The sequence below is a fragment of the Leiobunum rupestre genome, chromosome 7 (genome assembly GCF_980474605.1).
Source record: "Leiobunum rupestre chromosome 7, qqLeiRupe1.1.hap1, whole genome shotgun sequence".
Classification (NCBI taxonomy): domain Eukaryota; kingdom Metazoa; phylum Arthropoda; class Arachnida; order Opiliones; family Sclerosomatidae; genus Leiobunum; species Leiobunum rupestre.
This window is the reverse complement of record NC_143390.1, coordinates 22,977,846-23,004,228: the sequence shown is the minus strand read 5'-3', so window position 1 is coordinate 23,004,228 and position 26,383 is coordinate 22,977,846. Positions and strand designations below refer to the sequence as shown.

General features: G+C 39.4%; 1 protein-coding gene across 3 annotated transcripts; it reads right to left on the bottom strand.

Moving 5' to 3' along the window:
* Positions 1 to 593: 593 nt before the first annotated feature.
* On the bottom strand, positions 594 to 16,742 carry LOC149935205 (LIM domain-binding protein 2-like). 3 transcript variants are annotated; one of them, XM_090180509.1, is made up of 13 exons: positions 16,394 to 16,742; positions 11,701 to 12,242; positions 6,731 to 6,806; positions 6,556 to 6,658; positions 6,315 to 6,487; positions 4,085 to 4,147; positions 3,877 to 3,999; positions 3,719 to 3,808; positions 3,525 to 3,648; positions 3,200 to 3,253; positions 2,497 to 2,639; positions 1,584 to 1,627; positions 1,224 to 1,313 (listed from the first exon to the last, which is right to left on the bottom strand). In XM_090180509.1, exons 1-12 carry the CDS (start codon positions 16,427 to 16,429, stop codon positions 1,610 to 1,612), a joined length of 1,545 nt encoding a protein of 514 aa, XP_090036635.1. In that variant the 5' UTR covers positions 16,430 to 16,742; the 3' UTR covers positions 1,224 to 1,313; positions 1,584 to 1,609. The 3 variants fall into 3 exon arrangements, with proteins under 3 accessions (XP_090036633.1, XP_090036634.1, XP_090036635.1); XM_090180507.1 differs by lacking the exon at positions 1,584 to 1,627 and having other exon boundaries at positions 594 to 1,313; positions 16,394 to 16,724; XM_090180508.1 differs by lacking the exons at positions 1,584 to 1,627; positions 3,200 to 3,253 and having other exon boundaries at positions 594 to 1,313; positions 16,394 to 16,733.
* Between the last annotated feature and the right edge of the window lie 9,641 nt (positions 16,743 to 26,383).

Below are 26,383 nucleotides of genomic sequence, written 5' to 3'. Positions count from 1 at the left end.
GACTCTAGAAACGTAAGAGTGAAGAAGAGATATTTACAACGAGGATGCAACCGTGACAAGTAGCCTACTAAAAGTATCGGAGAAAACAACTAATGAAGTGAAAACATAGTAAAAAATATCAGTTTGAGTATAATCCTTAAATATTTCTCACTATAAAATTATTTACATTTCCGGTAAATTGGAACTCGAGGTTACCATTTACATCCCTAATACTGTTTTTACTAGGTGATCTAGTCGTAGACTACCAACTATTATCTAGAGGGAGATGAGGTATACTAAATTTCGTTACTAGAATATAACTTTTTGATACGTTTCACCAGGTATGAAGAAATCATGATAATGATAATAGCGTTATTTTCTCCTAAATATTTTTAGTCGGCTACGAGGTGAATTTTTGTTATAGCCCATATTTTTCCAATGACAAGAGAGAAGTTTCCTTCTGTATAGTTTTTGAACTAGTCCTGAAACGGGAAGGAAAAAAAATGCACGACGCGTCACACCAGAAACCAACGCTGCCCCCTTTAGGTGTGTTGTTAAAAATCAGCATCGCGCTATTTTTTTTAATTATAATTTGAATAAAAAATGTTTGTTTGTTTTTATATATATAACTATTAAATATTTAAATAGTTTTCAGAGGCGATTCCGCCTCGGACGTCCGCGTGGTCTGCCCCCGCGACGAGGTGGCCGACACGACGCGGTCCCGGACGCGCCGCTGGCGTTGCCCGTGGCTGCCATGGGTCCTAACGTGGACTCGTCACCCGCACTTCCGTCGTTATACGGCGCGGATAACCAATCACCGGTTACCGACTGGCGACTTTTGCGTCCCGATTGTCCTTGCGGTCCGGGGGTTGGGCTGAGTCCCAGCGTTCCGCCTCCTTCGAACGTGCCACCCTCGAAAGATGACGGATTGGCCCAATCGCTACTCACTGATTGATGGCCGGCGAAGGCTTTTTTTCGTCCTGATTGGCTTGGTTGGATTGCGGAGGAGCCGACGACGAATTGTTGCCGCGCTCTGTTGGTACTTGAGATGGGGGAGCTTGAGATGGAGGGGGAATTTGGGGAGGCCCCACTGCATTCGGCGGACCCGACCACGAAGCGTTGGTTGGTGGGGGTGGTGGCGGTCCGCCGGCCGCGTTTGGGCCCGGCCCCATCTGATTATTGCCGCCAAATTCGTCACCGTTATCCTCGAGGCCGTTGGCGGCGGCGGCGGCCGAGGCGTCATACTGCGTGTTCTCCAAGCGGGTGATGAGGCGTTCATCTTCGTCGCCAAATTCGCCACCCATAAGGGACGGCTCACCCACGACCATGACATCCTGCGAAAGGAAAATAACAAAACGACGTTCGTTACTATTTGTTTCGAACGGTCGCGCGTACAACCGGCAGTAATTATTTACTTCCGGTAACGACTAGTTGGACAAAAAAAAAGTGGCCTATGTCTTTGAATAAAACCAAAAACCAGATCAAATTATTAGCTTTCAAAAATTCTGATATAATAGGGGAGCCGAAGAAGATAGATTATTTGGCATTATCTGTACGAATAAAAGGCAGGCAAATGAAAAAGGAATATTTTAAGAGATACTTGCCCCTTCATTTTTGTTTGCCCCCAACACTACGTCTGATTCGGCAGCTAAGAACAGAAAATAACGTTTTTGAAAGCTAACAATCGAATCTAGACTGACTTTCTTGAAAATTTTCTGGCTCTAAAGTAAATTTTTCTATTTTCCAATAGCTTCGTTTTTTCCCATAAACTCCACAGATTTGCCAATCGATCATTAAAGACACCAATGGAAACGACTAACAAACTCAAAAATTCCCAAACCACTAAAACGGAATACTCGGGAGATATTTAATTCGGGGCATATACCTACCTGAAACTGACCTACATCAAACCTCATTGCGTAAAACAACAGAATTTCTAAATACATATCGCGATATTAATACGTGTATTTAAAAATTCTACCATTCACGCCCAGTATGGATCACGCTAAAAATCTGAGAAGTCCAAGAGGAATTTTCCAATCCCTAGAAACTAAATTATTAAGAATAAAAAGTGTTACACCAATGATGGGATCTTACCTACGTAAATATAATGTCGCTCATTTCTAACAGAAAGTTAATGTATAAAAATAATGTAAACTAACCATTTAAACAGGACCTAACTAATAATATGCTTAAGCCTATTGAAAAAAACATTGGTTCCTTTAATTGACACGAACAAATACGGCAAAATTGTGGCTTGTTTGGGAGAAAAAACTTAAAATTTACTTTTGCGAAGCTATCGCCCATATACGAAATGAATATAATACCCGAGATAAAACTTCATCTTGGGTAAATAAGAATTATCTAACCTAAGACTGGCGTAACTTTAAATTAATTTTAATTAGACCTATTTTTGAATGAATTGGTAGTTTAGGATTAGAGAGTCTGAGGATGATAGCTTCCTTTTAAGCCAACTAAAATCACGATACATTACTTCAATGTCACAATAAATCTTACTTGAGAAGCCAAGGAGAAATTTGGGGGTCCTGGTGACATGTTTTTCTTCTTACCACCACCTGTGGTACCACCAGTTGCATTTCCAGTATTGTTCGTAGTTGAAGATTTCCTTTTTCTTCTTTTACTGGGTGGTCTTTGAGTTTCTAAAAGTTGAGAGCAATTAAGGTAATTAAAATCAAAGAAACTGATACGGAAATAAAACCAACATTATAATTTTAAGAGGCATCACTAAACACGAGTGCAAAGTACTCTTTGAAACGCTACACTACATTTTTAATTCAAAAAAATTATCAGTCCTAGAAAATTAATGAAGATCTTAAAATTACCACGTTGGTTAAAATTTAAAAAGTATAAAGAATATTGATAAGGTTGCTATTAGCTCCTTAACTTAGAACGGATAAAAAAATTAAGAAATATAAGAAGACGAATAAAGCAAAGAAGCGAGGAAAATAATAAATAAAGAGAAAAATGATTTGTAAATTTTGGACCCAATCGATTACTTTTAATCGCTAGTTAGTAGTTATTAAAGATTAAAACCTTCAAGAGACCAGTTAGTGGTAATTAAAAAGGGGGGGTACATGAGAGATTTGTTAGTTGTAGATTTTAACGAGTTAAGATTAAGGCAGCTTTGATTTTGAAAGCAGGCAGGAATGATAAAAATCCTTATCAAAAAATTATTTTCAAAAGCCTGCGTTCAACATACCTACTTCCTGAGTTGGTTTAAGATCGTTTGAGCTGGGCCCACGATGGGCAGCACCTACACACACATACAGCAAAATTTTAAACTGTCAAAAACAATTCTGAATAGTCCCGCGATCCTGATATTCCTAATTTTATTTTAACCTATAAATTTATGGTGGCTTAATATTATAGATACCCCAGTTTTTTTCCGATATTTTTGTTTTTGGGTCAAAAACCAAAATTTAAAATAATAAAAACCAAATTATAAATAAATATAGCAAACTTTAAAATAAAAATAATCGCAAAGGAACATACGACATTAAAAAAATGTAAAAACTGTTTTTTACCTGGCGGCGCCACCATTCGTTGCCATTTCTGGAAGAGCGTAGTTTTGAGACAGTCTCTCGGACTAAGAGCGTATGCTTTGTGCCTGGACATCAGTTCTTGCATTGGTTCCAAAATGACACACAACTTAAAATACCAAAAAGGTTTTTAATAAAGATTTTTTCAAAATTGAGTTTAAAATCTAGAAGTCTCTTACCCTGAGGTAATTTAAAGTCGAATTCGTTAAACCTTGCCTAGTTATGTTTTTCGTCATTTGTTCCAGCATCGCTGGATCTTGTTGTTGAGTCTACCAAAATGTTTACGATTAATAATCACGTATAGCTGTATATAAAGAGAATGAAGTAAATTCTGTACATGTATGGAAATGAGGCCTCTCGGAAGTAACTCTCTATGTTGCCTCGTGGCAAAGTGCCAGGATTTTATCCTCATAAGGTCATCAAATGTGAATTCTAATATGAGACGACCTTCTGTACATACCTGAACAAATAAAATGAAAATTATTTATGCGTGGTCACAGTATAGCGGAATAAATAAGGTAATAAATTAAGAGGATATTATTTACCACAACAGCATTGTCTTTGGCAAACTGTTCTTTAGTAGGATCTATCTGATATTGACCCAGACCCTGTTAATACAGAAGTATAAATTAATACTCGAAGTAACGTTTTAAATGGTTTGATAGAAATAAGAACTACCCAATTTTATTTACGTTTTTAATTGTAATAAGCAATTACTATGGAAGTCTTATCTTATAGGTTTGACCTCGATAACCCCTCATATTTGTAAATATAAAGCAATGAAATTAATTATTTGGTAATATTTAGCAAATTGGGTTTAAGAACCCTTTTTGGCTGGATATTTTGGGGTGTCTAAAAAAATATAATAAAACAGAGAGAAAGAGAGATAAGAAAGTTGGACAGCAGCCACATGTTTAGGGATCCAAAATTTCTGTAGATTCAAGCCCTCTCTCTTCCCAATGTTCCATCTGATGACCCCCACCCCTTGAATCAATGGAATAGTTAGGAAGCTAGGTGACCTATCACCCCCTATACTTTGCCCCTTTTCCACCAACTTTTCCGCTTTTCACCCCCCTTTCTGCATCCTTCCCCCCCTTACTTTTCCCAAACTGAGCGCGGTTTCCAAGGCAACCCAATCAATACCGCCGCTTCTCCATGGAAACCCAATCAATTTAGAGCTTGGGAAAGCTAAGGCTGACTCTAGCCAGAGTTTCTTCTAAGATAGTGCCACCTGGCCAAAGAAGGACTTATTACAAAAATTAAAGACTTCTTTAAGTCTTCTTCGAAACAAAAAAGTCCCAAATAATCCCCTCAATTCCACAAACTAAAAATAAGGGGTTATAAAAAATTTCTTCACTATGATTTTGTGGGGAGAATAAGCCCAACTTACCCTCTTCCCTAATATATGAGGCATCTCCCCCAGATTGATGGGGAGAGAGAGAAAATTTTAACTTTCTAAGAACTTGGGGAGGGAGCACCTGTTGATTTGAAGAATTTATCCCCAAAAGTTTGCTTTTTCAGATTGTTTGAGGCTTTTTGGATTATAATTTTTGATAAAAACATTAACATAATCTTTATGGGTTCATTATACACCATGTTTATGTGCATAATTAATTTTTATTTCTACGAGGCAAAAATAAAATAAATTTGTGGCACCTTAAAAATGTTCTCATTTTACGTGCTAATTTTCTCTACTCTGTGTAGAATGTGGAGTTTTCAATAAACCTGTTCAATTCATTTTTTCTCCCATTGTAAGATTGTCATATGTATTGTTTTATAAGGTCAAGGGAATGTATTTAAAAAGCTTGCCACCTTTACAGTGTAAAATTAAACAATGCCGTCCATAAAACATCCGCTAAAGGTAAACTAAAGGCCCAAACATAATTTTTACATTACGAAAAAATACATAAATTTTCTTTTGGAATATTGGTGTCCTCATGTTGTGATCAGGGAATATGGAGGGAAAAGCATTGAAAATTAATACCGACAAGGATATAATAGAATTGATATTATTTTATTCCGACTTGTGATTTTAATTTTCTGCGCATGAGTTTCTGGTACATAGCAGTACCACCTATAATAGACCTTTCAAACTAAGTAATTCTAAGAAATTAAATGTTAGAAGCAAAAATTTTCCTAGGTGCTCTTAGATTCTGTTGTTTAAGCCTACACTAGCCGAGATTTATTTTGGAAATTCAGAGCATTGCTAGTTGAAAAAACCAGGTTCTAGCATTTCCAGAATCACAGATTCATTTTGTTTGAAAAGTCTATTAAAATTTGAAATTGCACCATTCCTCGTTATCTGACCACACTTTATGTTAATAAGAAATAAACGCCCAAACACTGAAATTGTTAACAGGTGTCACTAAACCAGGAAGTGTAAAAAGAATGTAGTGCAAAAATTGGTCTGATAATTACCATTACTTGCAACTACGAATACGCGATAGCTTACACCAAATACAAAATTTATCTTTCTACACAAAAAGGACTAAATAATTCTTTATAGAAGAATAATTTGGAGGAGTTCATCATGGATGTGTTTCCTTTTAAATTGAGTACTATTAATACTCAATAAATATTAATAAAGGCGAAAATGCTAGCTACACCCCAAAAGTTAATGTTTTACCCTTGTTCTTTTTTCGAGGATTTGGGTAATAGGTATTAGATAGTGGCGTAGCTAGAGGGGGTCACTTAACTTACAATAATTTTGGTGTATTGAGAGCGCCAAAAGCTCTAGCTACGCCACTGGGATTACATTACAGAAAATATATTTACCTTATTGTATAATGGTTTTCCATGATGCGTTACCATCGTACATTGATCACAATCTAGCGTAATTGTGGTGTTATGGAAGGATTCTTTCGGGTGTTTTAGATTAAAATAAAGGTCTTGAACTCCACCCTCGAAGATACTACGGAAGTACCTTGGTATTAACGTCCTTCCAATAGCTACAAATATAAAATGTGGTTATCAATTTTATTAATTTAAATATTTTAATGGGACCAAAAAAACGTACTGTATCGTTTTGGTCCATCTTCTAAGCAAAACGTTAGCGTCAGAGTCGCATCATCTTCAAAAAACTCCGTTGCGAAAGCGTCCCACCACAGATTATCACTATCCTGAAAAAGGAATAAAGGTTATAGTCGCAGTTTAAATTAAGATACCGTAACCATTTTTTGGGGAGTTCTTACATCGGTTCTCTGCTGTAACCTCTTGTTCATCTCGTATATTCTGTAATCTGGTTGTCCAAAGTATGGCGTATGACGCCTGAAATATGATGAAAATGGTGACGAATAGAAGGGGTCACTGTTTGGGCCACCAGCCATCGTTTGATTGAACATTGGCTTCATTTGGCCCTGAGGGGGGCGGGCCACTCTCACGCAGGAGGGGCACGAACAGATCAGTTTTTCAGGTGTTCTAGCCGTTTCGAGGAACGGCCTTTTTAAACAATATATTGACTCGAATGAATACACTGGGTAGCGATAACCCAGCAATAACCGTAAAAAAACCTTTTAAAACATTTTCTTAAAAATGTTCGAGATTCCATGAAAAAATTGAATTTGGAATGTATATTTCGTAATTAACTACGTTCGTCATTTTCACTTTAATTTGATAAGTATCCCATGGGGATAAAAATTTTGGTAATTTCAAAATATTGATATAGTTTTCTTTACCCGAGGGGTCCCATTCTCGGTGTGGTATTTGCACTTTATCCCATCAAGTAAGCGACTTTCCGTTTCTTTCAGGAACCAAGATTGCGTAGAAATATTTTAAAGCCATCTTTTCCGAAACGCGAAACGCAGTTCGGAACTTTCAAGAAAGTTCTTCCACCACTTTTTAACGCAAAAATTTCGTAGAAAACCGCCAGAGTTTGAATGGAGTCGAAACAAAAAAAGGGCGAGAAATTGTTCAACGGGAGTATGTCCTTCGATATTGCGAAATCGTCGAAGCCCAAAACATTTTATGCAAATGACGACGGGGAGAGCCCCCTTTACCGACTATTTTTTTCGGGATGTAATCGAGGGGAAAAAATATGGTCAAAGAGTCAAACTCGACCAGGAGCAGCTAGCGAGCACGCGACAGGCTGATAGTATAAGCGGTCAAAAGCAAAAGGATCCCTCCGAATTTCCCCGCTTACCCATCGAAAGTGCGGTCTTCGAAACTCGCGAGCCTAGGGATACCTTCCATAGGAGAACGCCGTTTTCGCGTACCGTGTACATGTACGACCTTGTCTTCGGCTGCTAGGGATATTCCATTCCAGCGAACGGGGAGGGGCCACTAGAGTCGTTCCGACAATACCATTTTCCCCTAACCTTTCCCAACGCTGGCTGATGGATAGAGGGAAGAGAGAGCGAGGGAGAGAGCGAGGGAGAGAGAGAGAGAGAGAGAGAGAGAGAGAGGGGGGGGGTGGGGGTAAAGTTACGGAGGAAGGCGGAGGGGGTGGTAAATAGAAGGAGGAATTATAAGAGTGGGAGTTAGTAGGGGAGAAGGGACAGGCAACGGTGGGGGAGTTGGGAGGCCCGAAGAAAACGGGCCACGAGAAGATTTGCGTCGTCGTAGTAGACTTTTAACTCGAGTTACGTACAATAGGAAACATAGCCGTGACTTTTACAAAAGTTTAGCGACGTTGTGATTTTTCAAATAAATTATTTCACTATCGAGTTCCGGAAAAGGGAACCGTATAAACCTCAAGTCAATCACCATTTAGTTTATCCCGAGTAGCCGACCCAAATAATTTTTTTTGTATCTTTTGTTAAAGCGCGTCAACTAAGATGTCAAAATATGGGGTTCCTAATAAATAGGTCGTATTACGCTTGTTTCGTGGAGAGAATGATTCCGATCATTACCGTCATTACGTGAAAATCATTTACGGGGATCAGTGCGTCGCGTCGGTAAAGATGCTTAAAATTCACTATCCCCATCGCCAACCCTCCTGACTTTTCTTTTGTCATTAACTGCCCCCCCCCCCTTCTTTGGCTTTAAAAAAACAAGTTACTCGGGGATTGGAGAGGATGTAAACTGGGGGTGGAAATCTTACGCGGTATCAGCATGTTCAATATAAACGATGAGGGGGGGGGGCGTAACGGGCCATATAAGATACCAAGTAGGTATTCAGGTAACGCAAAAAGTACGAGTCGATCTGTTTATAGAAGCAAGACGTACTCTTACATCTACCTAGACCCGACTAGGATATTCGCAAATCTAAGTGTAACAATAACGCCATCTATAGTCTTAGTCGATAGGTACGCCGCAAAATTTTCGTTTTGAAAACGAAAACATTTGAGAGTTGGCCTTTTTCGGTCTATCGAAATCTGGCAGCCTTGCTTGCCTTCCGGCCTGTATCTCCATACCGAAAATGGCCGACGATTACGCCGCCAAAAATATTTTACTAAACTGATCGGCGGCGTTTTTGACCGTTATTTTGAATTATCGACTAAGACTATTGGGAGATTGTTTTAAAATTTATCCAGGCTCAAAAATTAAAAATTTATCAATTACTTGGCTATTTATAATGATTAATGAATTAAACCGTTTAATTCAATTTAAAGTTAAGTTGAACGAACTAAATGTGGATGTAAGGTTAACGAGCGGTTAAGTTCGCGACCTACCTAGCGGTTCTCTAAAGCGAACGACAGCTTAAGACCACTAGCGAGAAATAGTTCAGCTTACATCCACATTAGGAGTTAAATAATTAACTTTTTATCGTAACTAATTATAAAACAAAACGTTCTTACAACCCATACTAGATAGCATTCTACAAAGTAAAAATGAAGGGTTTCCGTTTGCGAAACGAGCTAGTTCCTAAAAGATACTCGTACATTCTCAGTAACCTAAATACGTTCTTAAAGATAAAGAACTTTTTGTTTCAAGGTCATCGTTCTCTCTAAAAAAGGTTTAACGAGAACAAAATTTTTGCATTTTCAAAGGGAAACGCTAACCACTTAACGCTTGACAACTATTAAGGAGTCAAAGGGGGAAGCCGCGACTTGAAGGTTGTAAAAAATTGTCTCACTTAAAAATCTAATTTATGAATAATAACTAAACTATCAAGTCGTTAATCTATTCAAAAAGTGGTCACGTGTTTCGTATTTGGCGCGAAACTTTCAAAACCCTTCTCAACTGTCAATCGCCTAATTTCTTATTAATTTTTTGTTGTAAATAATATATTTTTCTCTCTTTGGGGAATGTAATAACTATAAAGATAGGTTCGGTGACGTCAAAGGAAAAGTAAGCTGGCACGTTCTCTCTCGCTCAGTCCCCCCCCCCCCCCCCGGGTTCCGCTGCCTCCCGCCCTACTTTCCTACACCAGCAGTCCACGGAAAAATCTCGTTTCCGATCGATTCGATGACGGAAAATTCTATTCTTGTCTCTCAGGCTCTTCAAAATCGGGGTTTTCGGTAAAGTCTAGCCTAAAGCAACGTGACAGGTCGCCGACACGTCAACGCCACTCGAAATATAAAGAAATCGTTTTGATTTATTAAAAAAAATCTAAGAATTAAATACAATTATGACAAACCGGGCAACTGAATAATTCCGTCTATAAGATACAAGATAGAACGTTTTTACGATAAAATTAAAAAATAATAATTTATATTTTTCGACTCCATATGAACTGTTATAAATATATTAAAAAATTAACAGCCTGTTTAAAATTCTAATTACACGTCACCAGATTTGTTAATTATAACGGTGAAACGCGCGAAATCTTATAAGACAGAAAATGCAAATGTACGCTCTCAACTTAAAAAAAAAGAGTTTTATTTATTTCTGCGCAAATAAATCAAAAAGAAAGAAAAACGGGGCCCCCGTGTTGTCTTTATAATCGGCCCCTAGGCCTACCGATACTTTTGTAGAAGCAAACTTCTCCAACTAAAAGGGGGAGTTAAATAAAGGAGGGGGAATAAACTAGGGGGTGAGAGCCGTCGCTTTCCCTCTTTCTAACTAGAACGAAGAGGAAGGTTTGGAAACGCGGTCACCCCCGGACGCTAACGCGAAATGGAACGTTCCAGTTGCAAACGGAGGGAGGGTACGAAAGAGGGATAAAGAGCGTAAGCGGGGAGGGGGGGCATCAAGTAAAACCAAAGGGGACGAAAATCGACCGAACCCTCGGAGAATGCTAAAAACCCGCGTGGTTCCTTCTTTTCCCCAACTTTTTTACGGGTAAACAGGTGGGCGTACCGTACTACACGAGCGAGGGCTAGGCTCGCGAAGGGTGGTATTTTTTCCAGGGGTGGTTTACTAGGTGGCGCAACTTACGAAACCAGCGAGGATGCTACGTTTTTTTCTGTCGAAATTTTTGCGAAATTTTAAAAACATACTCGAAATATATTTCCATTTAATAAAAGTTCACAACATAATTTAAAGGAACTTTTATTATTTTAATAGATTTTACGAAATAATTATCTATTATTTATATAAACACCACCACGTTCCTTTTAAAGTTTTAAAAACGGAAAGCCAAAATATTTGCAAAAATAAAAATAAATCTTTCTAAATATAATTATTAAGAGGAAGTAGTAGAGTTGAGTTTTAAATATAGCTAGTCCCCAAAAAGCGCGGTGTGGTGGGATAGCCTAATTCCGAAAGAAGCGAGGTAGAACAAAAATTGCGAGTGGGTTTTATCCAGACTACGAGGAAATTACCGAATAGGGCTACGTACTTCTACGATCTTAATATTTTTCGGACGAAAAAACGTTGAAGCCAATGTCAATAAAAACGCTGTCGGGTTTAGGTTTAGACTTACGCCGATTTCTTACGCGCGAAGTAGCGGTAGAGATTTTAAATATAATATAATACAAATTCAATTTAGGAGGCATTAACCCATTATTTGAGTGGGGCGTGTTGGTTGGGACCATATATCGATTTAAGTCTAAACCCAATAGCTCAATTTATAGGTCGAAATAAAACGCCATAAACGTATTCATATTCACCCATAAATTCCATAAAATTCGCACGCCATGACACTGAGAAAATAATAGGATTGATATTGCAAAAAGCTAATGACGCTTCCCGCGAATGCCCAATGGGAATTAGTCTTTATTTGGTCACGTGACGCTGGAAGGCGAGATTCTTTTAGATTCGAGTGACTTCCGGAGTCGCTCGATATTAACGGGTAAATAGGAATTGTTTATCGCCGCCAAAGAAAAGAAAGGAGACTAACCCGTGGTCCAGGGGTCTTCCATCGGGCATGGTGTGCGGCGGAGGAGGCATTCCGTGGTGTCCCTGAGGGCCAGGGGGCATTCCGCCGGGGCCCCCGTGCGGAGGCATGACGCCCGGACCATGCCCGATTTGGCCCGGCATGGACGGCGGCTGAGGATGATGAGGAGGCCCTCCCTGGTGAGGAGGTCCGGAATGAGGGCCGCCCGGGTGAGGCGGACCTCCCGGATGAGGAGGACCGGAATGAGGCGAGCCCTGATGCGATCCTGGATGATGGTGAGGCGGTCCCGGGTGCTGGAGGCCGGGCCCTTGCGAAGACGGGTGATGAACCGGGTGATGATGCAACTGCTGCTGGTGATGATGCGACGGCGGAGGCCCCGAATGAGGGGGACCCGGGTGTTGGGGAGGTGGCCCTGGCGCCCCCCCGTGGGGACCCGGCGGCGTGTGCACCGGCGGATGGTGAGGGTGGGGGCCCTTCCAACCGGCCGCGTCGTCCAGGTTGGCGGCCGCGAAAGATGCCACCTGTAGCGGGCCTCGACACGGTATCTACAAATAGAAACACGCATTTCATTCAATTTTCATTATGACAATTAAAATACGAATCGCAATTTCGTTAAATCTTATAACTATATTTTTCTCACGTCCAGTAGTTTGCAATTTTCAAAGAATAATATTACATTCAAAGGCGCGGTAATAAACGAGAAATATCGTCTTACTTATCCATTTTACAAGTATTCTCGAATAAAATATTTAAGCTGGCGTGTTTCATATATTTAAATTAAGAAAATACTATATTTTCCATCATTATTTTAACGTTAAATTATTTACAATTTTAATAAATTATTTATTAATTAAAAATTAGATTTCGTTTCATTACAATAAATATCATAACTAATGAACCGACATAAAAAATCAGCATTCAAAACCAACGCTCTTGAAACAAAAAATCCAAAAACAATATTTGCAGAGCACCTTGCGCCATCTGTCAAATGAAAGGTGAACTAGCTTGAGCTCGCGTTTCCTTTTAGCTCCCAATGATGGCGCTAGGCGTCAGCGCGGACAACGCTCAATACAAATCGACTGACATTTACTGAACGTTCATTACACATTTTTTTTTCACGTTTCATTTTTTTAAAGTGTACAAAAACTAATAGTAGATTATAATTAATTTTTTTTTCTAACGGTACGATGATTAAACAACGCGAAAAGTATTAACATTGGTGAAAATCTAGGTTCTAAAATCAATATTTGACAATTGAACACCCTTCCCTCCATTGGCGGCACCTTGTAAAGAGAAGGGATGGATTGGGAGGGTGCTCGTTAAAAATCACCCTCATCCCGGTTGTCATGGCAACGGCGATCCTCTCCGGCAATTTTCGCCCTAACACAATCTTACGGTTTTTTCTCTTGTTCCAAATATATCGCGTTTCAAGTGTCTCCGCTTTAAATATCACCCTAAAAATTTGGTTCTTGTAAAAGGTCGTCAAATCAGTTTTACTAAAGAGAGGCGCAACGTTGGAATTTGTTTTAATAAAGTAGTTTGATAATGACGTAATATTTTCGGAGAAAAAAGTTAGTTATTACAAGCTTTGGTGAGCACGTTTGATATTATTTTTTAAAGCCAGAAACGGTCATCATTTAAAGTAGTACCTTTACGTGATTTACTTCGTATTATTAATATGTACAAAAATTTTAATACTCTTTTAGCACGAATCCAATATATCTACGATATAAATTATCACCTTTTTTCAGAAGGGGCACTAAATAATTAAAAAAATTCCGATAAAGGTTTTATATTGCCACTGAATCGTTTGAATTTTGAGGGTGGAGCTTCATAATCAGGCAATTTGAAAACGAAAAGATATTCCAGGGGAGGAGCTACCTTAAATTCGTCCCGAATGTTTTAGACGATTCCGTGTACCTTTAAAAATGGCAGTTACCTTAAAAAGAGATTAATTCCGAGGCGAGTTTAAGCAAATAAATGTTAGGGACACGCCACCACTATCAAAATCAGTAACGTTCTTTTAACATTTACCGGATTCTTGATGATGCGCACACAATGGGGACAGAGACTTAAATGGAAAACCAAAATGGTTACATAACTCTTAAAAAGGGCGTATTAAGAATAATTTTTTATATATATAAGGGCATCGAAAATGGTCCGTAGCAGGGTCGGAGATAGATCGAAATAGGGATGGGGGAGGGTAGCTAGACGTCGGGGATTATATATTACAAGCGGGTGACACTGGGAGGCGCTCCACTCCGACAGCGATTTCCCGCGCGCGTGACTCACGGCGGCGTCTCGCAACATCGACCCAAAAAATGAGCGCCAAAGTGGAGTGAGCGAGCAGCCCCCCACTTCCTGCGGCCCATTATGGACCCCTCGAGTTTTACCCTAGCGCCATCTTTCGTTATATATTTTCGATAATTCATCCAAATCGCGTGTTTTAAGAGTATTGGGTGATCTATCACAACCATATTTTGACGTTACAACGATTTCGATGCTTATTTTCCCACTAAAACCAGGTGGAAATATTACAATGACAAATTTCTATACGAAAAACATTTTTCTACTGTGAATATTTTTGTAATTAATTTAATTATTAAGTGTACAATAACTGCCTCTACAGGGAAAAGTAAACATGCGGGTATTCAGAATAAAATATGCAATAAAGATAATCTTAATCCATCGTCATAAATGCAGCGCGAAGAAATTAATCTAAAATTACAATTAAACTCTTGTCAACGGAAAAAAACGTAAACAATCTAATTTATTTAAGGGTATATTTTTGGGGTAAATAAAGTACCAAAAATCCCGAAGATAATACGAAATCCGTAGAATTAATGTACGAAATAATTGGGCGGACAGCGATTTAATGGAATGAAAACTGCAAAATTCTGTAGAGAGGTTTTTTCACGCGAGAGCTCTGAAGTGGACCGAGAGGGGGGAAGAACCGGGGTTTTGGTGTATATTGAAGAAAATAGGCAACGGAGATGCCAAGGGGGGGGGAGAAAATGAAAGAGGGGGGCGGAGCTAATATATAAATCGATTTTTCAAGTTAAAAGGGGGCGCCTCGATTTCGCTTCGCTAAAAGCAATCCCGATTCCACCAAGTATTCGCGCTCTAATCCCGCCGAGAATGAACAGCCTCCATGCAATATATTATTCGCTGCCACCGCCGTCGCTTTCACATCCAGACACACTTCAATGAGAGCCCAAAAAGCGAGGAGGGAACACCTATACTAGAGTTAAAACTTTGTCGACTATTCGTCCACGCTTAGGCCCAACTTACTGAGAAATTGAAGTAGATTTTACCCACTTCGTGCCTTTTATAGGACTGCCAACTAGTTCGGGCCAAGGAAAATATAGAAAAGGAACAGAAGCTGTAGCTTCCAGGAGGTGTTAAGACTATCTTGACGTTTGAAAGCTATTTCTTTCGCGTAATAAACTTCTGGTTAATATTACTTCAATAGACTAGGTTTAAGTGAATACATTACCGGAAAAGAAAAGATATATCCAGAGATAAAATTTCTATTCCTTTCTATATTTTCTTTAATCTGGCACACACTACACATGCTAGCTAAATTAGGGTGTGAAATTCGGTGCTATCATATATTTATAATTAAAGGTCACATTACATTTTTAACTGAGAATGAACAGAAATATTAGTCTAGTCGTCATAGTGAGACTACTTAATAATTGGTTTTGAAGATGCCTATTTTTATCACTAGAGGCGCTTACCGTTTTGGGTATGACGTCAAATCTATGTCACGTTATTTCGACACACTGACGCGCAGTAATTATAGAATTAAGGTACAATTAAAAAGCGAACGTTATTAATAATATAGCGTGACCGAAACACTTAACCATAGGTCTATAATTTTGTTAAATAAGTATGCCACACGCAAACTAAGCTTTGAGCTAAAGGACGATTAACATTCTCTGTAGACGTCAGTAGGCTAAACTATTTCCCGTAGAAACGTACTTATGATTAAACCGCCTATTTTCGATTTAAATGTTTCAAGAAAATGTTACCCAAGTTTATTCATTAAAATAAGTTCCAGATTAAATGGACGCTAGCTATATAGCCCGGTTCGATATCTTATTACAACTACTTTTAATCATGTAAAGTGCAATTACAAGTATTCAATTGTTTGGATTATTGTTTGTTAGGCTTGGCTAAAATAAATCGAAGTTAGTTGGGTGTTTACAATTTTAGTTCAATGCCGAAATATTTTTGGTGTTAGTTTCACTTTTTCGGAATAAAGTTGAAATTAAACCCCAAATTTAAACTCGTAATTATAATGAAAAAATCATTAAAAACATTTACTTGATTAAGTTGATTTACGATATCCTAGAAATACATAAACTATTCAAAAATCAAATCGAAAAACACTACTCATTCTTGGAAACTGATTTGACATTCTTAACGTGATAATGACAGTTTAATCGTTACTTTCAAAAGGTCCAACTAAGGCCTAACCAAACTGTCAACAAACTATCTAACTAAACAAATGATTTAACGTGACGAAGGTGAAAATGAGAAACATCAAAATCCCTGTTTTTTTTTTTTGACTGGACAAAGACGCGATTTTCTAAGCCTTAGTAATTCAACCCAAAACACTAAAATTTCATAATATTAAGGTAACAATGAACGAGACTGAAGCGATATTGAGAAAGAGAGAGGGGTAACTCACGTGATAGTTTGATTTCTTGTTTACCTTAACCGTCATGAAGTCGGGCCAGGGAAAACAATTGAATCACAAACACAGCTTGCTTTCCCCCCGAAGTTATCGCGAGCGAGCCAGTAACGGAGGCGGCGGAGGACAGCTTTACACCCAAATTCTCTCACTGTGCGTGTCTAGAAATCTAGTCCGAAAAAATAACAACTCGAAAGTACAAAACTCGATTTCGAGGTTTTTCCCCCGTAAAAAGCGAACCGCGGACGCGTAACTTTCTTCGGTAGATTCTCGGCCAAACGTTTTTCAAAAACGACGCGAAACGTAAAACCAGTTAGAGCCACGTCGGACAAAGAAAAATCGAGACGACGGAGATAGATAAGTATCGCCGACTAATAAAAAAAAAGAACAAAAACGAAGTATTTTTCTTTTATAGTCGTCGCGCCGTGGCGAAGAGACGAAATTATCTCGCCCGTTGTCTTCCCCGAAATCGGGGAGGAAAGTTTATTTTCGCTGGTGGATTTGAGCGTCGCGTAAACGGACCGACGGACACCGCGAGAATCTGGCGCTGGCCGTTGGGGTTTCTCTCGTCGGAGCCACGGGAAAGGTCCTCCGGCGGGAACGGAGCGGGGACGCGAGTGCCCGCCGCTCTCCCGACATTCTATATTTCTAGACGCGAATCCGAGGCCTGTATCGCGTATAAAAGGCTTTCCTACCTATTCGCCCCGAAAAAACTTCTCATTCCCCTCCGGAGCCAGCCAGAGAGGAAGCCTTCTTTCGACCCCTCTGGCAACACTATCCAGAATAAGTGAGGAGAAGAGTGGCGGGGGGGGGGGCGCCGAAGCTGGTAAATTTAAGAGAGAAAACGAAGAGTGGGAAAGGGATGGGGAGCGAGAACGGGGTGGGTGGAAAAGCGGATGAGATGAAGGGGGGGTCTCGAGAAGACGAAGGGAGGGGGGGGCGGCGAGGAGTGGATATGAGGGGGAATGAAATGGTTCTCTTATCGCCGGCTGCACTACTCTCCGGCGCTTTTGGGCGCACTCTTTTCCCCTGGTGGGAGGCTGTCGGGCTCGGCTACAATTACGACTGGCTTCCCTATTGATTTTCTATTATCAAACGGAGCATTTGGCTTTTCAAGCGCCCGGTCCCGCGAGCCGTCTATAGTCGACACCGGAATCACCGCGCAACCTAAGACGAGACTATCCGCGCTTTGTCACGACGCAGACTGTACCCGTCGCGATAGAGTCGGCCCCCGGTGTCCGGTTCATTTCCATAGCCGCGACTTTGGCGCGGGGTTTCTGGCGCGAATATTATTGGCAAGCGCGGGGCGCTGTAACTGGCCCGGGAGGGTGGGCGACAAATGGGCGGGGGGGAAGCGTAGCTTATTTCTCTTTTCCTCCCCCCCTGACTAACCCGAAAAAGCGTAGCGAAAGCCGGCGATTTTTCTCCGGCGAGCAGATTCGAAGAACGATGCCCGCAAAAAGGCGCGTTTATTCCCCATCGCGATCCTCCCGGACGCCGGAGAGACGAGCTTCGGATTCGGTGTCTCTCTCTCACGCCTTTTATATCCAGCAGAAGCGGCGCAAATCGAAATTAAACGGTCGGAGACGTTTGTCGGAAGGCCGAACTACTGGTCATCCCGCCCGCACTCCTTCTTCTCGCGGCCAATTTCCGGGAATACCTGCCCAAATAAAGATAACCCGTCGCCCGCGATAAGATCGTATGGATGCAAAATAATCTAGGAGCAACAAACGCGAGGAGAACGCGGCTAGCCTTTAAACACGCTTAACGCGGTGTTGTGTACAAATTTCATTGGACGAGCCTTTACGCTGAACGTTTTACGGGCAGGGGGAAGACAATTTCAGAATTTTTCCCGATAATCCGTTTAACCAATGAAAAATGTACGCAAGAAAATGTACGACTTTTGACGGGTTGCGTTCTCCTTGTGTGGGGGGCAGCACCGTAACCAGAATTTGATTTCAGGAGGGGCACGCAATGGAAACAAATAAAAAAAATAGAAAAATGTACATACAACCATACGTTTCAGGGCGGGCACGCCCCCCCCCCCCCTGGTTACGGCCCTGGTGGGGGGCTGTTGCTCCTAGCTATTAATATTACCAGAAAACATTTATAGTTAGAATTTTGACACATTTTAGAAATATTTCCTCAACCCGGGTACATGACGAAAATAAAAAACGCGCTGTGAGAATTGTCTAAAGACAAACATTTTCTTGTCGTGTAACCTGCTTTACTTTAAATGCGTCCTCGTAGTCCGATTTCGCTAGTAATATACGAGGCTTAGGAACGAATATTTCAATTTGAGCCATAATGTAGGATTGCTAAAACGCACGTTGCTGGAAAAGGAACAACCTGCCAGCTAGGAGCAACAAACACAGCACCCCACACAAGGAAAACGCAACCCGTCAAAAGTCGTGGATTTTCTTGCGTACAGTTTTCATTAGTTAGATGCTTTAGCGCCTGCTGCCGTCGGAAGGGAAAAATTGTTTCCCCCCTTTCCGTAAAACGTGCAGTCTCATCCAATGAAATTTGTACACTACACTGCGTTAGCGTGATTAAGGGCTAGTTGCGCTCTCTTTGTGTGGGGTGCTGTTGCCCATAATTATATCTCGATTTGTTGAGCAGGAACAGGGTTGCCACAAAATGTTTAGATTAAAATTCCTTGATTATTCCCTGACTTTTAGGCTCATTTTTAAATTAAACTTTTCCCTGAGGAAAATTGTAATATTCAGTATTTTTATTTAAACGCTATAGATATTACACTACTTATCACATTAGCTCGACAGAAATATGACGTCGTCTTTAAGTTGTAAAAGGCTCCGACTCTCTATTAACTGTAAGGAAACCTACCTTTAGAATCCGGGCCCGAGTAAGGCTAAACTATGGTACCATCCCCATGCAATTCTCAAAAACTCCAGACCCGTATTTAAATTTGGGGGCCCTCTGCAAAATTACGGGTACTACTTAGAGCCCCCACTGACGGGCCCTATAGGCAGTGGCCTATAATGCCTAGTCAGTAACGGGTCCTTGATCTCCTAATACCACTAATGTTATTCGCAAGCTCCACGCTAATTTCTCAAAATACCTCACATAATAATTGTATAATTTTTATATTTTTACATCGTTAGCCGAAGTAAATGCTGGCTTTCACCATGGACCAAGAATATAAAGGGACTCTCTGTTCTGGCTTTAAAAAGCACGCGTTAATACGGGGAATAGGAAAATCACGGCTAATTTTAGTTCAATGTGGACAAACTTGGCGTCGCTCAAGTCGATTTCCGACCTAGTTCACGTTCAATTTTTACAAAATGGCGCCGTTGTTGTCGCAGGGCCCCCACTCAAATCTTCAATTTTCTTATAGGAAAAATAGGATTATTTTTCTAAATATATAGGACTTTATAGGACTATTTTTAGAAAATTATAGGATTTTATAGGACTATATATGCTATTTAATGTATTATCTTTATGCATTTAAAAACAAAATCTATATTTAGAGAAATAAATCTTTGATTTTCACTTAAAAAATAGAAACTATTTAACCATTTTATCACAAAAATATACTAGTAGCTAACCATGTTAACAATAACAAAAGTATAGACTAGAATGACTTGGAATAGGAATTTACCATACAGCTAAATCTAGCAATTTAACTGAGCGGCTGGTTTTGAAACGGGCAAAGTATCAAAATTATAGGATTTTATAGAACTTTTGGGGGATTTTGCTAAAAATATAGGATGTTATAGGACATTTTTCAAAATATAGGATTTTATAGGAATTATAGGACATCTGGGGGCCCTGTTGTCGGTTAAAGGATGAGGCTTAGTAAGTTTTAGACCTTTTATTTTTTAAATTGGTTCTTCAAAAGTTTAAGTAATGGTAATTAACCATTGTGAGTCCCCTAAGATTCTTGGTCTGTGTTTTCACTAGGTCAAAAAAGCCACAATGGCGAGTGACGACGCAATAAATCCCTTAAGGTTGGTTTTCACTAGGACAGAAACGGGACGACGGCGACGGCGGACGCAAAAATATTGTATTAGGCCTAACCTGGCCTAACGGTAATTTTTTGCGTCGAAGCTAACCGTCGTGGCGTTTTTGGACTAGTGAAAACTAGCCCTTAGGCCTAACTAATGTTTGCGTCAAATTGACCGCCACTATGGCAAAAACAGCGCGATGGCGAACATCGACGCAAAAATATTATATTAAGCCTAACGTGTATTTTTTTGCGTCAGAAATATGGTGTACAAGGAGACTACCCGAGGTGTTACACACCGATTTTGTTCAAACTCGGGGGATTGGTAGACCTTCATGTAACTTGAAAAATCCTAAAGGGATTTTATTGGGGATGTTAATTTTCCGGAAAAATAAAATGCGGAAAATTTTCCGCAAATCGGAAAAATAAAAATTGGAAACATAAATTACCTTTTAAGGGTTTTTAATGTTTTTAACTTTTTATCGATATAAAATGTCTAATATCAGTAAACATACTACAAAACATTAATAGCGTTACATGGTTAATCAGTTTAAACTAGTCTAGAGGTTTAGTTTTACTTTCAGATTCGAAAAAATGAGGCGAAAATACCGCTTTATTTCAATTTGCAAACAATATATTAGACTAATTTTGTTATCAATTTTTTTTATAATTTTGGTATTTTAATTTTTTTTCAATTTTGTAAAATGTTTCACAGGGCCCTTGGTATCAGTCAAAATCCCATGTTATTTTCAATGGGAAATTTTCCATTTTATGTTGTCAAAATCATTTTTCGTTGCCATGGCAAAACCGTTGCCCATTACATGAAGGTCTACCAATCCCCCGAGTTTGAACAAAATCGGTGTGTAACACCTCGGGTAGTCTCCTTGTAAGAGAAATCCCAAATAAATATTGGGAAATACAACGATAATATGGAAATCAGCCCTAATAGACGCTTCAATAAATCATCCTCCAAGGAAATCGCCAAGAAGTAATATTTCCGAGAGCCAGCTTTTTTGACATATTCAGGCTTGGCAAAAACACGACGTTCTGTTTACAGGTGAAAAGTTTCCATTATAATAATAATAATAATCAGCTAGGCTAATACCCAAGGCACCACCCTAGGCCTAAGTCATCGAGCGACTTTTAAAGCCTTTAATTCAGGTGGCCGGGTTACAATGCGTAGGAGGGTGGTGGCAAGCCCTACAAGCCACGCGAGCCAACAGCTCCCTACACTAACTATTACCGTTAACCTTAACAAGTTTTTATGGAAGGGGAAACCGAAGATCTCGGGGGAAAACCCCTTAAACCAGTGGGGAGAGAACTTGCAAACTCAACGCGGAAGGAGTTGTTCCGAGTTTTCACCCAGTGCCACAAGTTGGGATCGAACCCGGCTCCTCTTGCTGCGAGGCGATAGTGCTAACCACTCCGCCACCCCTTATAAACAATACCTTGCGGGTCCTGGCTCTCGGAAATATTACTTCTTGGCAATTTCCTTGGAGGATGATTTATTTAAGTGCCGTACTGTGTACGCAACCGCCATTGGATGGGGAATTCACGCAAATTGAAAGCAGTGTTGTCAGATTGTGGGAATTTTACGGGGTACATTTTGGCTCTGTGGGATAAAACGTTGATTTTGTGGGAATTTTGATGCCTGCGGGTATTTATTCTAGTTTTTTTTTTAAATTTGATTATCAATAGAAAGCTCAAAATTATCTAGAGCTGTGTATTTTCGTAAATCTTAGGATTTTAGAAATAATATAATATTGTTCAATCAAACAATCGATAGGCCTATGGTATTATAATTAGACAACTTATACTCTACTTACTTGTTAGTGGACCTTAACCTAAATTATATATCGCATATAAAATATATTGTAAAAAATTACTATAATTTAAGTTATTGTCAAATTTAAGAACGAGCCAATCAACGCGAGGGGTACTTTTATGTCCTTCCTTTTGGGTCAAAATGTAGCGTAAGCATCTTGTTTTGATGTCGACGCTAGCGACGTCTGTTGAAAAAATAGCTACTTAACGCCGAGCCGATACTCGCTTTTATGGATACTTATCTCGTAAAGTAGAGGTTATAAACTCGTGATATTACAGTCGATCTCCATGACGAGCACCGATATGTATTTGAAAAGAGCAGCGAAATCTACGCTATGTATTATTAACAAGACCACGGACGGCACTTCGAAAGAAATCATAGATTTTTTATCGACTTTTTCTCTCGTTATTTTTCTCGAGAGTCGTTTTACGAATCCATAAACATTAGCGGTTAGCCGACTCGCATTTTGCAGTCTCTCTCCCTCTCCCCGATAGCTATTATGGCGAATCGTATTTATTTACCTTAGGTAAGTGGGTGCGCTCTCCCCAGTCGCTACTTTACGTGCCAAAATGTCGTTAAAAGCCGACGATCGAAAAATGGCTAATACGAAATACGGCGTAATTTCATATCGGCTGAGCCTCCTCCCTCCTCGACCGATGCGATGGTCACGCGAGATTCCTATGAAAATCTTCGCTTCTCACTCTTCCTAATGTCACAAGTAACGTACTAACAATAAGTAGGGCAATTTCCCATTACTACCCCACGCTCATCTAGGAACTACAAACACGCTAGGATAACGCAGCCTTTACACGCCCTAGCCCTTTCTTACGAATAATTTTCATTGGACGCGCCTTTACGAGCGAGCGGGGGGGGGGGGGGGGGGAGACGTATTCTAACAGGGTTCACAGTTTTTTAACAATCAAATACCCTGACTTTTCCAGGTTTTGCCTGACTTATTTTGTGCCAAGATTTTGTATTTTTTTAACCATATTTTAGTAAAAGTTTCCTATTTGCAACTGAAATTACATTCCCTGATTTTTAGACTAATTTTTAAAATTCCCTGATTTTTATACCCATATTCAAATTCCCTGATTTTTAGACTTATTTTAAAAATTCCCTGAATTTTATACCCATATTCAAATTCTCTGATTTTCTGACTAATTTTTAAAATTCCCTGACTTTTCCCTGATTTTATACCCATATTTTTATCCCTGACTTTTCTAGGAATTCCAGGTTTTCCAGGTACCGTGGCAACCCTGTCTAAACTATACCCTTCCGACAATTGGCTAAAGCGTCTAGAAAAATGAAAAATGTACACACGTTGCGCAACGTTCTCCATGCGAGGTGGTGTTTTTGTTGCTCCAAGCGCTCATTTTATTAATGACTGTCTGTTTCGTAAAATGACCGTATGAATCATAACGTGGCTAAGGACTGACAACTCTTTGGGTGTTATTGGTCTTTGGAATTTACGGGAAAGATGGCCAAGAAGTTGCCACAGAAGGACTAACCAAGGCCTACTAAAAATTTAAACGCTTAAGCAAAAGTAAAAATAAGCCTAAATTTGGTAAAAGTATGTTGAATTCGAGGGGCAGATCGCTTCCTTGATTAACGACGCACCCCTCAAACGATTAAATCCGATTTAATCAAATGATCAAATCTGATTAAAAAATTATATCGCTATTAGTATGATTAAATCGTACTTTAGTTTTGATTTTAATGATAAATTCTCGATTTGACCGATTATATTGATTAAATCGTGATTAAAATGATTAAATCGTGATTAAAATGATTAAATCTAATTAAAATGATTGAATCTAATTAAAATGATTAAATCTGTTAAAATGATTAGATCATGATTAGAATGATTAAATCTCGTTAAAATCGTGATTAGATTTTTTAATCTTGATTACCCTGATTTAATCATTTTACAATGATTAAGACGCACCCAAAATGGAAGTGACCTGCCCCTCGGTTGAATTATCGAATTTAAACATAAAATTGGCTATTAGCGAGGTAATTTTGCGAACCAAGTTAAAGGTTTCCTGTTCCTATACTCGCGAAATCTTTCAGCGTCATACTTTCGTAGTATTACGTTACTTATGATAATATAGGCACTCCTTTTCCAGGCTGACTAAACATAAGCCGTGCCTCTGACGCTAAATATGCGGTTGGAAATTCTTTCACTATTGACTGTACCCAGGAGTAGCGCTACCTTCCTCTGGAGCGCGTGCATCGAAGGGCCACCGAATTCAAGTTCGCCGCGCATTTAGCCCAGAATAACGATTTTTCAGAAAGTCGTCGTTTCGGCGATAAACAAGGCCGACTCGACGCGATTACTATTAAAATGGCGCGCTTGAAAGCTGGGCCTGTCCTATTACCGTGACGCGATCGAAACAAAGACACTTATAAATGTATACTTCCAAGGTTTCTAACGAAATCTGAAAAATAATTACGAATAAAAAACGTACTTTTCGCGTTAAAAATTCGACATGATTAAATCTGATTTAAATCAAATCCGCAACATTTGCCGTATATAGAGATTAAATATTGTTCATTGTTGGCTGATTTAAATCACACAATATATTTTAATAGAGGAATAAAAAATGGCAAAAAATAGGTTTTAAAGAAATTAAAATATTAAATCAGGGTTGCCACAGTTTTTTTCAATATCAAATTCCCCGACTTTTCCAGGTTTTCCCTGACCATCTCCGGAGATTTCCCCTGACTTATTTTATGCTAAGATTTTGTATTTTTTGAACCTATATTAAAGTAAAAGTTTACTATTTGCAACCTAAACTTTATTCCGTGACATTTCCCTGATTTTTAGACTAATTTTTAAAATTCCCGGACTTTTTCCTGATTTTTATACCCATATAAAATTCCCCGACTTTTCCCTGATTTTTATACCCATATAAAATTCCCCGACTTTTCCCTGATTTTTATACCCATATAAAATTCCCCGACTTTTCCCTGATTTTTATACCCATATAAAATTCCCCGACTTTTCCCTGATTTTTATACCCATATAAAATTCCCCGACTTTTCCAGGAATTCCGGGTTTTCCAGGTACAGTGGCAACCCTGTACGTAATAATTACATTCTATTCAAGATTAGCTAACTGATAAAAGTAAAATAACCGTTAATTATACAGGAAAAGAGCCATTAATTGTATACAAATCAATAAAATCCGATTCAAATAAAACAAATTATTGATTTGATTTGATTTTTATTAAGAAAATCAAAAAAGTGCCAACCCTGATAGTCTTAATTATCCTCGCTTAATTTCACACCAAACCGAACAAGGTTTCGAGAGATCCGACATTTACAAATTTTACATATGGGAATTTGAATCTGAAAGTGATTTCAGAAATCAGAAAATGATTTTGAGATTACAGAGCGCCATTTTCTTGTTGATTTCTTGTTTTTTAGGCTAATTCGAGATTTTAAAACTGATTTTCATCCAGATTTCGGCATTTCCAAGTTGATTTCCAGATTTCTAAAATCATTTTCTCTAGTGTATACTGGAATTTTGCGAATGTAGGGTCGGTTAGGGACTGGACTCAGATAAATAAGGTGATTTAGGGACCGGGATCGGATAAATATAGGGTGATTTAGGGATCGGACTCCGATAAATAGGGTGGTTTAGGTATCGATTTTAGGGGGTTTAGTAATCGAATTCAGATTTTAGGGTGGTTTAGGGACCGGACTCGGATAAATAGGGTGATTTAGGGACCGGACTCAGATAAATAGGGTGATTTAGGGACCGGACTCGGATAAATAGGGTGATTTAGGGACCGGACCCGGATAAATAGGGTCTTTTAGAGACCGGGCTCGGATAAAAAGGGTGGTTTAGGAATCGGACTCGGATAAATAGGGTTGTTTAGAGACCGGACTCGGATAAATAGGGTGGTTTAGGAATCGGACTCGGATAAATAGGGTGGTTTAGGAATCGAACTCGGATAAATAGGGTGGTTTAGGAATCGGACTCGGATAAATAGGGTTGTTTAGAGACCGGACTCGGATAAATAGGGTGGTTTAGGAATCGGACTCGGATAAATAGGGTGGTTTAGGAATCGAACTCGGATAAATAGGGTGGTTTAGGAATCGGGCTCGGATAAATAGGGTGGTTTAGGAATCGAACTCGGATAAATAGGGTGGTTTAGGAATCGGGCTCGGATAAATAGGGTGGTTTAGG

Excerpts from the sequence above, each read along its gene's own strand:
- LOC149935205 (XM_090180507.1), bottom strand. The coding sequence starts at position 16,429 with ATGACGGTTAAGGTAAACAAGAAATCAAACTATCAC. Across the intron at positions 6,488-6,555 it reads AGATGGACCAAAACGATACA|CTATTGGAAGGACGTTAATA; the intron begins GTACGTTTTTTT and ends TTATATTTGTAG. Across the intron at positions 4,000-4,084 it reads CCAAAGACAATGCTGTTGTG|GTATGTACAGAAGGTCGTCT; the intron begins GTAAATAATATC and ends TTATTTGTTCAG.